The 11,721-nt window shown below is 46.5% G+C and overlaps 1 protein-coding gene across 4 annotated transcripts in view; it reads left to right on the top strand.

Moving 5' to 3' along the window:
* Positions 1–630: 630 nt before the first annotated feature.
* TMEM131L (transmembrane 131 like) overlaps positions 631–11,721 on the top strand; it is an 80,936-nt gene continuing 69,845 nt past the window's right edge. For 2 of the 4 annotated variants that reach the window (XM_063422935.1, XM_063422933.1), the window contains exons 1-3: positions 631–801; positions 1,107–1,177; positions 8,360–8,403. In XM_063422935.1, coding sequence (XP_063279005.1) covers positions 678–801; positions 1,107–1,177; positions 8,360–8,403 — 239 coding nt within the window. In that variant the 5' untranslated portion in view covers positions 631–677. The remainder of the gene's footprint in view (positions 802–1,106; positions 1,178–8,359; positions 8,404–11,721) is intronic. The other 2 variants (XM_063422934.1, XM_063422932.1) reach the window with 1 other exon arrangement.

Genomic DNA, 11,721 nt, shown 5'->3' with positions numbered 1-11,721 from the left:
CAAGCAGTGAAGGAATACTGAGGCAAATTAACCAGATTGGTGGCATTGGAAGAAGCCAGGGAGATCGGGGAGCCTCCCTCTCCAAAGGCCTTCAAAACCCATCTGGAGTTCCTGTATCAGCTGCTCCCGATGACCCTGCCTCGGCACGGGGTTGGACTCACGATGTCCAGGGATCCCTTCCGGCCCTAACGATTCCGTGTGATCTGCAACAGGACCACCACATCGGGGGCACTTTGACTATCTTCCCCCTTACCACGCATCCCCATCTTCATCGCTGCGCTCTCCCCTCCCGCTTCGCGCGGCACCCTGGTTTCCTCCCTTCGCACTTTTCATGCTTTTTTGTTTCTAAAAAACACTGGGGAACCCCGGGCCCCGGCGCCCAGAGGGGCGTAAGCGCGAGCGGGCGTAGGGCAGCTGGCGGTCCGACCGCACAGCCGAGGTCACAAAGCCCATGCGCCTTTTCCACAGCGCCTCCCGCGCCTCCCCTGCGCTCTGCGGGGCGCTCGGCTCAGGCGCCGCCGGCAGCGCGGGGCGGCCGCGCGGCTGCCCGGCCACGTGCGCGGCGGGGCGGGGCGGGGCGGGCGCAGCCGCGCTGCGGGCGGGGGCGGTGCCGGTGCCCGCGGAGCCGCCCCCGCCGCCACCCGCCCCGCCCCAGCCGCAGCTCGGCGCGGCTCGGCATGGCGGGGCTGCGCTTCCCGCAGCACGGCGGCTACTGCCGCGCGGCCGCGGCCATGAACCTCCTGCTCGGCGTCTTCCACGTTCTCCTGCCCTGCTTTCGCCCCGGGGAGGCGCAGGGACAAGGTGAGGGCACCGGCGGGGCGGGGCGGGGGTGCCGGCACTGCCCGCTCCGGGCTGGAGAGCGGAGCCGCCGCCCCCGCCGCCGTCCCTCGGGCGGCTGCCGCGGTGGCAGCCCGGGGACACAAAGGGAGCCGGGACGCGGCTCACCTCTCCCCCCTGCTCCAGTTCCCTTCCTCCCGGCCCCGCCGTACCCGCCGGACCACTCGTCTCTGCTGGGCCGCCCCGGGCGGGAGCCCCGGGCCGCCGGCTGCAGGCTCCGGCCACCCGCCCCCTGCCCATCCGCGCTTTCTCTCTCTCTGCCCCCGCAGCCATCGAGCCCATCCCCGGCGTGGTGGAGCTGTGGCAAGCCGAGGAGGGGGAGCTGCTGCTGCCCGCCCAGGTGAGGGGGAGCGGGGGGCGGGGGCGCGGAGGGCCGGGGCCATTGCGGGGTGCGCGGGTGTGCTGGGGCCCGGGGGCGGCGCGGAGCCGGCGGGGCGGGGGCGGCCTCGCCCGCCGCTGTCACGGCGCAGCCCCATCCCCGCGGCCCCCCCAGCCTGCTCCAGCGGCGTGGTTGTTCGGCTTCATTTATTTTCTCTTCGGTTTTTTCCCACCCCCCCCCCCGCTCTATTTATTTATTTATTTATTAACGAGTGCATTTGTGGTCGGAACGTACTAGACGTGCCTGCCGTGAATATGCATATATTTATATCTTAGGCCTGCTCAGGTGAAGCCATTTCCCACCCCCCCCCCCCACCGCCCTCAAATGACACATCATTTATGGTGCCGTTCCTCTCGTTCTAGCACTTTTTTTTTGTCTTGTTTAGCCGCTTGCGTTGGGCAGTAACAAGATTTGATAAATTCTGTGTTGGCGAGAGGAACCAATATGGTACAATGCCTGGCGGGGCTGGTGAGCGAGGAGGGGCGCTGGAAGCGGGGTCTGGAGTTTATGGCATTTGAGGCAGTCATTTAACTCACATTGACAGACTCAGCCATATGTTGAGCTCGGCCTTCTAGACTTCAAGGCACCAGGCTCATAAATGGGAAGAAGCAGTCCTTAGGGACATCATCTTATATGAGGGGCAAAAGCGGGTGATTTATTTGTCTTAAGCCCATATATCATTCTCTGTTTAGTGCTCAGCCATTGACACCCATTAAGGTAAGGAAAAATAGCAGAAGTGCTGTTTCCTAGTTAGTTAACAATTGATGCTGCTTGGACCCAGCATTTTGCACTGTGGTGTTATGAAAGTATTGTATGTCAAAATAATTTTATAGGATACATTTGTTGTGCTATCGAGATTTTGCCTCTTATAGATATGGTAGTAGCTAAGGGAAGGTGTAGAGTCACTGTGCAGAGATGCTTGAGGAGCTCACCCTTTGGCATCTGCATTCTTTGCATTGAAGATATTGAGATGCATTAGATGCAGAGCTGTGTAATGTAGTTGTTTAGAGTTGTTTCTCATAGCAAAGCTGCAATTGAGTGATGATGACGTGATGTTTACTTCCTGAGGAGATTAGGTCCTCTTGGAAAACGCTTTGTTCTTGAGCATCCTCATAAAAATAAGCTTTAGCTTGGCTAAAGAAAAACCAGTCATGAATGACCCATGAAATTGGCATAGTTGAGCATATGGTCTTGCTCAGTTCTTGCAGCAGTGAAGACAAAGCTGAGGCTGCTGTTCCTCCATCATTTCATGATTAGAGGCTACATGAGGTATGCAGGAAAGAAAAAAGTCTCTGGCTTCAGTTGTGGCAGAGTAAGAAGTAAATCGTAATAGGCTTGCTGATTTAAGAGGTTAAAAGTCAGATGCGCTGGTCTCTGAGTACTAGTGGTCCATTGACTGGCTTGCATGGTTGTCTCCTCTCAGCTTGAAAACTGCAGCAGCATCTGATGCATCGGTGACTGTTCAAGATGAACAGAAGGATCTGGGTTCCTCAAATAAGTTTCAAGACCAAAATTCGGTTACAGGCCCGATCCCGATGCTTGCGCTTTTGTTTCCATGTGGTCTTGGGCTTTATCCAGCCCCTATAGGGCTGGGGCCCTTTGGCCACATTTGAAACCATGTTTTCAATTTGTTGTGGTGAGGAGGAAAAGAGGCTTCCCTAAGTCCCTGCGGATATGGTGAGGGACCCTTTCAACACCTCTTTTTATGGAGTGGTGGCACTGGCGTGCAGTGGCTGCTCATGGCTCTCCCCTGGATGCCCGAAGAGCTGAGCGTTGCCCATCCAGCACGATCCTCTGTGGTGTTTGTGAGGTCCTGAAGGCACGTCAGCATCATTGCCCTCCTGAGTGACTGCTGGTTTGGTGAGGGGCATCAGTGGAGACGCAGGCATCAGTTCCTGAGATCTGGAAAATTGCTGCATCTGTTAACATCTGACTGCCCTTTGTTAGAGAGATGCTTAAACTTGCAAGAGGTTTATTGCTTGTTGATCATGTTTCACTTTAAAAAAGATGATCTGACCTACTGCTGCTACAAGGAGGTTTTCCATGTTCTCTTTCTTGTGAGAATAGACTTTCTTGGTTAAACTCTTGATGAGGGTTCTTGCCCAGTGTTCATGTATCACAGCAGTGGTGATGTGATGGTGCAGGTGTAGTAACAGGAAGAACTTCTTGGCTTTTGAGTCGGTAATAAATGTTGAGTGTTAGGGAATATGCAATAGTTGCTTTATTCACATGTTTAAAGATGGATCTTGATGAAGACTTTGGGAATAGGATTGTTCGGGCCCCTTGATTTTGTTTTTCCTGCATCTTTTTGGAGGGAGTGTGGCACCAATGAGGATTTCACCTGCAGAAGTGAAAAATCCGGGGAAGGGACTGAAGGAACTGAACATATTCCTCTGCCAAAGCACCTCCTTCTCACTGCTCTCAGCAAGAAAGTGGATTAGGCTGCCCTGTCTGCCAGCCCTTTAGCCTGTTTCTGGCAGGTTACCAATGCAGTCTGATGGGTGTTTTTCTCTTTCTGTCACGGCTTTACACTATTATCTTATTTTCTATGCATCATCAACTGCCTGCCTGTGACGGAGCAGTTTTGAGCATTCCTTGCTGCCTGCAGAATTTGAGGATGAAAGTTGGATGGATTGGTAACCCATTCAGCCATCCAGTTGCCTGCACATGCTTTTGTTCCAGGAGCATGTAGCGAATAAAGACATCGCGTTAAGCTGCGAGGGAGGGGAAACAAAGCGTTTTAATATTTGTAGTTGCTTTCTAGGCCTTTCACAGCATCGCTTTGTCTCCGTGAACTGCATGAATTTGCATGCTGGAGCGCAGCCGCCCAGGCTCCCGCGCCTCCACCCCGCTTGGTTGTTCTACCTTCTGTTTCCTCCTGCTTCCCTTTCATTGTTTGTGCTTCTCATGTACCCCCTCCCAGCTTCCCTCTTACACATATTTGTGCTTTTCCTTTTTTCCCCTCCCCTAGTGCTTGTGGGCTTTTGATTCCGGCGTGCTCTGAAGCCTGCAGAGCTGCTTGGGGATGGCTCGCCTGCTGCTCTTGCTCCGCAGCTGAGCCCGAAGGGTGCCCGGAGCACTGCAATTGGTGAGGGTGTGTGTGTGGGCTCCTGCGCCGGGGCTGAGGGGTAGCTGGCTGTATCTAGCCTGCTGACTGTCTTCCACTGGTCTGCTGCTTCCTCCAGCATTTCAGGGTTTCTTCCTGGATTCCGTTTTTAGCTCTGAGACCAGCTGGTTTTCCCAGTCGGATGTGGTGGCTGTATTCCCTTGTGCCTGTTCCTTCTTTCTTGTTGAAGGTGGTGTGATGTGTGGGGTAACCATGGAGCACCCACTGACCTTGCTCTCCTTCTCCTTGCCCTTAACCTTCCTTTTATAGCCAATGTCCCTGGGATGGACAGCTGGATTTTTCTTTCAAAACCAGTGGGATTTTGACATGGAAAATCTCACACTTTCCAAGTGTGAGAGACTTGATTAGAGCAGTTGTGCTTTTTATAGACCCCTTATGATTTTGTGGGTTTGCATGTTTGTTTGCAACTTGTTAGTACTTACTTAAGTAAAATGCTTGGGAGAAAAGCTCCATTATGTAAGACTTGACACCCAAGCCTTTCACCACTAAAGGCTGAAAAAGCTCCAGATACTGACAGCCAGGTTGTAGCACTTCAGTGGGAAGCTGAAAGGCAGTTAGCTATGTTTTATGTTTGCTGAAAAGGAGAGGAAAGAGGACAAGGAAAAGCACAGCAAGGGTATCAGGCCAGTTGTTTCTCCAAGTGTGTGAAAGAAGCACAAATGTCAACTGTTGTTCATGGCCTACACCACTTAAAAGAGGTATCAGAGAGTCATACTTGCGTGTTTCTGTCTGTCAGAAACCATGCAGGTTGTTACTAGGAGCATCTGAAGGCAGGAGCAGGCAGGTTGGGTACCTGCAGAGCGCTTTCTCTTCAGCCCCTTCAGCTTGGAGGGACGAACTACCTTAAAATGACATAATGAAGGTTAAGTTGTAGTTCTTGTTATCACAAGTGAAAATGACAGTAAGTCATCAAAGTCAGTATATATCAAACTTTATTTTGGTGTCAATGCAGTGTTTGTGTGTGTTACCTGCAGGAGATTAGGGAGATGTTTCCTTAGAGGAACGCCTTGTGAATGTTACAGTTTGCTTGCAGATACTAAGGAGATTACAATAACTTCCTGTTTCACTTTACTGTGACAGTATTTCAGATGCTTGAATTTTAGAGAAAGATACTGTACTGTTTACTGTATCATGGTTGTTATAGACGCTGGACAAATACAGAGCTCCTGCCTGAGTTTTTACTTACAAGGCTCTGCTCAGGTCTGAAAGATTTTTTTTTTTCTTTCTCCCAAGTAGTACCAGCTTGTCTTCATTTTCTGTTCTTCAGTGCAGCTCAGGGGCTAATAAGGTTAATTGTTCTGCTGGTTTCGAAAGCTGATGAGGACCTTGGTCTTACATATATTCATCAGAGATGTGTGGCACTGCAGCGTGTCCCATTAACGATCCCATCAGCTGTGCATAAATTAAATGTACAGAGTCACCTACTTCAAAGCAGGGTTTGTCTGAAGACACACAATTTGTGTGAAAGTCTGGGACAGACTTGGGGTGGGAATTGTGTTCCTCTTTGGGCTGTTAAAAGGCTTCTCCAGACTCCCAGCTGAGCTTCTGGATGGTGCTGATAGGACTCTGGGCTGGTTGGCCAGGCAGATTATGCAGTAGCTGTCAGCACAGGCTCTTGAGACTTGTGTGACACAAGAGGGGTGCTTTCAAGGGCTTCCCAACACAAGATAAGCACCTGCCCCATATATAGGATAAGGTTTGGAGGAAGGGGATTTTTTTCCTTTCATAGGTAGATTGCTGGGAACTGCATTTTAACTTTCAGGAGGTGTTCATTCCTGCCCCCTGTAGTCCTGTAGCTTGCAAATACTTTTTTTTTTTTTTTTTTTTTTTTTTTTTTTTTTTTTTTGTAAATCCTCTGTTTAAGCCTACATGCACATCCAGCCTGGAGCACACGGAGGACTCAAGATAGGAGAAAGCTGGACATGGGGTCTCTGTCTGATCAGAGTTGAGGGGGATTTTTGATTTTTTTTTCCTTGCACAATTGAGATGTGCTGTGGCTGCACTGTAGATTGAGAACTTTGCTTCATTGTTGCTCGGTGAAAAGTGAAGAGGAGAAATGGTAAGGTGGCTAGTGTTAAGGGTGAGCACAGTGTAAAGACACAGACACAGGTTTCTGATAGCTAGCAGATGCTAAGCCATTTAAAGGAGGAACTAAGCCATTTAAAATGAGGATAGCTTGCTATCTGGCTGTGGTGGAGGAGCTGTTTCTGGAGAAGGTGGATAAGGAGTCCTCTAGTTCTGCTTGGTATTGTACTGAGATCCTAGAAGTACAAAAGGAGCTTGGAGAAGCTGAAAAACATGATGGGTTTGTATCATGCCATCCTGATGGAGTCTAACAGCAAGGCTTAGCAAGGTCTCTAGAGGAGATGGCTGGGTCTTCATAGGGGTCAGTTGCTGGGCTCGGTATGTAGGTAGATCTGAAGAGCTTTGTGGTGTACTGCAGATCCTGCACAATTGGTGTGATGTCTCCAGCCTCTGAGCAAGTGCACTGAAAGATTGTCAGGTCTTCAAATGAACTTGTACTTCCCTGTCAGTCTCGTTCCAGATTTGGTTATGTTATGGTGGAGGCTGTGATGCTTCTCTTATATGAGATGCTTGTGACAAAAGATGGAAGTTTAGATGTGTCTGGTAGCTTTTGGCAAGATCTGTATTAATCCTATCCAAAAGGTCATTATTTTAGACACAATAACGTTAATTACTAGTATGAATGTTAACATTAATTGTATTAACTGCTGTAGTACAGTTGTCATTTTTCCTTCATGAAGCTTAGAAATCTTCAGAATTTCTTCAGAAATCCTACTGCCTGTCCTATTCAGTAGGCAGGTAGGGCTGCCTGATCTGCATAAGCATCTGAAGCCTGTAGAAAGATGTTTAGTGTTTATAGGTGAAGTTTTTTTTCCAGTATGTAGTGAAAATAGGAGGTAAAGTCAAAGCTGGTAGCTTGCGGCCTGTTCCGTGATATGCTTACGTGGGAAACACGTAGGAGGGGTTGTGGAAAGTACAGTCTTTTAATTTTAAAAGATTCTTTTTCCCCCTACTTTTTCATTGATAAGGTCTGTGGTTTGTGTCTTGTAGAACCATCACCTGCAGAAGCTGGGAAAACTCAGCAGCTGTTCCTGGCAGGATGACTGTGACCTCCTCCTGAAAAATGTTAATCTCCCTAAAGTTGTCCCTGGTTTCATCAGCAGGGGTTGAGTGGCTGTAACACACTTCATTTCGAGTTGTACCTAAAGCTTTCCTGGAGATCTTGGCTGGTTCAGAGTAGCTACCTCCTTGTTTTAAATGGATTTCCTGCAGGGAGCTCATTGAACCAACACACGAGTTCATTTCTGTAGACAGCTCAAAGTGGTTTGTGGTGAACTGCAAGCTGACACAGTTCAGCTGCATGTCTTGAAAATCACCTGAGTCCAGCAACTGAGCTAAGATGATGTGTTCAGAGCTTCTGCTCTCTCTGCTTTCTGTACATGCTGCTAATCAGTGATAAGATCTGGGTTTGGGACTTTACCTTGCGGTTGGAATTCGGTACTTTGCCTTTGCATTTGGCATTGACAGGTGATCTGCATTTCAAGGCATTCTGCATTCTATTTCCTCAAGTACTGGCTATTGAAGTTTACTGATGGGGGCAGATAATTTGAAAGTGGAGGAAATAGTCTTCCTGTAGTCTGAGAGCAATTGATGGCCTTAGATTGAAATTCTGTGTGTGAGTATATTTTGTATAGATGTATTTACATAAATGGAAAATGAGTCTGTTCAGTCAGCATTTGGGAAGAAGCAGCAGAGTAGCCAAGTTAAATCACCATTTATCTTTTGCAAGATGAGCTGAAACCTGAAATGGGATGTCCATCAACCACCTTACTTGACTCATAAACGAGTTGTAGGAATTTTAGACTTCTGAATCTGTTTTGCAAACAAGTCACATACGAATCAATCCATGATGGAGTTAAAAGTGGTACGTATGTCCAGCGTAGCATGTTGCAGTTCTGAGATTCTTACACAGTATTTTCTCTGTTTGTCAGGCTGATTCGGAGGAGGATGTGGAAGAGCATCCACAAGAGCAGAGGTAAGCTAAACTCCAGTGGAAGCAAGAGTATTGAAGTTCATTTTGGTTTTTGCTTTAGGAAATACCAAAGTGTGATTGGGCAGACTACTAAAAAATTACTTCTTTCTCCTTCATGTTAAATAGCTTTTATTACTTGTGGCTTACAATTTTCTCAACTATTAACTATTATTATATTTTCTCAACTATTAACTAAAATCTGTGCTCAGTGTATGCAAGCACAAAATACCTTCTTGCATCTCTTTCTTCTAATCCTGTCTCTAAGATGAATTTGCTTCTCACTGCTTTCGCACACAAAAAAATAAATGCTTATTGTTTTATTGTGTATTTTGTAATTAATTTCTTTCAGGCAGAGGACAGTTTTTCATTACAGAATTTATAAATGTAAGTAGTCTTAGTGTTAATTTGCACTAAGGCAAGGAAAGAGGTGAAGGAGATCTAAAGCAAAGGTTAAATAATGCATTGCTGTGGTACAATAAATATTCTGTCCTTATGTCTTGAAATCTGATAAATAATAAAGCTCTTCAAAACTGTAGCCACCACTCTGCTGTTTCTGTTAATATCAGGCCTTCTGTATTTTGAAGGGTTGGGGAAATAGCATCACAGATTATTTTTTAAATACACATTTTGTTTCCTCTGAGCATCCAGGTTAAAATGCTTGGACATCTACCAGTGAAACACTTCCTTCCTTTGGTATGTGTTAATGTGGTTACAGCTTTCAGTGCCATGCCGGCCAGAAAGATCACAGGACTTAAAATAAACATGTGTAACAGCACTGTTTTCTGATGGCAGCAGTTAGCCACAAATGCTTTTCTCATTCATCTCCAGTCTTTGCCCTTAGCTTAGGTTTGAGAGCAAATAGGTGGGATAAAACATGAGCCTTGCTGGGAGCTGGCAGAAGAAGTAAGCCTGGGGGGCGGGAACAAGATGGTTATGATGGGTCTGTCCTGCACTGCAACGCCTCTTCACATGGCTTTTCCCCTTCTGCCCCATTGGGAGCCTTCTCATCTGAACCCAGCATCACATTAAGGCTCCCGTGCCTCATCTCTGTGGGAATTACAAAGATGGTTTGGAAACAGGGTGTGAGCCTTACTGTGGCTTCTGACAGCTGGTGCTGATTACTTGTGCTTGCCTAAGTGCCCCAATTCCTACCTGCAGAGGAGATTTTTTTTTCTGCCTTCTCTTGTGAAATGAAGGGTAAACTACTGAAAGCTGCATTTCCCTGCACAAATACAGAAGTTTCTGATTTTTTCATCTGCAAGCTATTATGTTTTGGATGCAGAATTCTTACTGCATAACTTTATTACCTGCATGCTTTCTTTATTGAGAGGTAGTCAGAAGGCAGCAGTCTCTAATGCTGTGCTTAAGATTGTTTCTGATTATTTCCTTAGTAGGCAGAGAGATGTAATTTAGGTAGAAAAAATATCTCTACTTGCCTATTTTTTTCTGGAGGTGGATGGAGTAATGGCCTACTATGGCAATAATAAAAATATTATTGAAAATAATTAGGTCTTGAGACTTGGAGAGGAAAAAGTGATTTGACTGGAGGGTTTTTTAGCTCATTCAGGTGCTTAATTTTTTTTCTAGTAATTACTCATTTTCAAAAATGAACTTGCATTTTGGGAGTAAAGTTGGTAGAGGTTCACTTGCATGGTGGAAACATCCTTCTATTGTCATACTGAAATGCTTCAGGAAACTTGCCTAAACAGATCTTGGCCTGTGTGCATCTTCTAAACTGTTTTGGTTTGCTGCTGTAGGTAAACACATACATAGACCTGTGTGTGCTCTATATACTTAGGGCATATTATAGTGTAGACTTAATGAAGAAGAAACAGCAAAGGTACATTGGAAAGATTAGAAATTATTAGTTTATTTCCAGATTAATTTTCATTCCCTTGGCTTACATTACTGTATGGTGAAATCATGGGGATTTCCTTTTCCTGTAGCAGCAAAACCTGAAGCTTGCAGCATCTTCATCTCATTGTCTTACTGCATGCCCTGGGGAAATCAGCTGAAGCTACTGTAATTTGATGTGAAGCCCCTAGAAGCAAAGCATCTTAATGTAGGGGTATTAGCAGAAGTTAAAGGAGATAGAGAAATCAGAAATTTCCCCAGAGATGAGGAAGGTGTATGGAGTTCATCACCTGGGGCATAAAGGAGAAAGTCTCTTTCCAAAACATTGTTTCATTCAGTTTTTAATTCTAGGTTAGTGGGTTCCCTGGGAGCTTGCTAACCTACTTTGAAAAAACAAACCACAGCAAAAGCAGTAAAGTATTAACTGTCTTTTAACGGACTTCCTGTGCATGTGCATCATAAGATCTTCCTTTTGGGGTGGTCTTCTTGCTTTGCTGTTCTTGTGGCAAGTACACAAGGGAGATGGATGTGGTCTTATAGTTTCTGCCTTAGGTTTAGCTTTAACAAATAGAGAAATTTGCATGGAGGTAGGAGACACTGTCAAAATAGCAATTTTTGTGAAGAGCTATTTCAGAGGTGAATGAGAAATAGCTGATTTGTAGGTCCATGGGTTTGCAGCTGCTCTGAGTGAAGAGAAGATCGTTATCAACTCCTTGATTTCCACCCTACTAATAGTTCCTGCTATTCTGATTGCTTGGATGCTTCCACAGCATGCTGTCTTGTGTCTCTCTGGATGAGATTTTGAAATAAGACATGCAGCACAGTAGACACTGAAGTACTGTTTTGTGCCACAGACTTTGACAGAATTAAAGTCACGTGTATTTGGACTAGCCTATTAAAAAGCATCCAGTTTTCTTAAAAACCTTTTCTTACATTTGAAAGTCAGGAGTAAAGAGATGCCTTTGATAACAGTCCATGACAGGTGTTGACAAGAAAAGTTTTTGGTTTGTGTTTGGAGGGTTTTGTTGTTGTTTTGGGGTTTTTTTTGGGTTTTTGTACTCCCACCCCTTCATCCTGTTGACTTTGGTTGCCACAACTGGCAGTAGCAAATTTTGGAGGTTTATGTGCTTGCTAAAGCAGCATAATGAGACAGGACCCGAATGGCCTGAAGTTGTGTCAGGAGGTTTGGGCTGGATATTAGAAAAAGAGTTTTTCACCTTTTCTTCTTGGCCACTGGCACAGACTCCCCAGTGAAGTGGTCACAGCACCAATCCTGACAGAGTTCAAGCAGCGTTTGGTCAATGCTCTCAGGCCCAGGGTGTGACTCTTGAGGTGTCCTGTGCAGGGCCAGGAGTTGGACTCGATGATCTTTTGGGTCCCTTCCGACTCAGCATATTCTGTGAAATGAAGCAGAAGTCTGGCACAAATAAAGAGACAGTACTGTCAGGTGATGCACAAATGATGCTA

Source organism: Prinia subflava, chromosome Z, assembly GCF_021018805.1.
Source record: "Prinia subflava isolate CZ2003 ecotype Zambia chromosome Z, Cam_Psub_1.2, whole genome shotgun sequence".
Classification (NCBI taxonomy): domain Eukaryota; kingdom Metazoa; phylum Chordata; class Aves; order Passeriformes; family Cisticolidae; genus Prinia; species Prinia subflava.
This window is presented reverse-complemented; position numbering and strand designations above follow the sequence as displayed.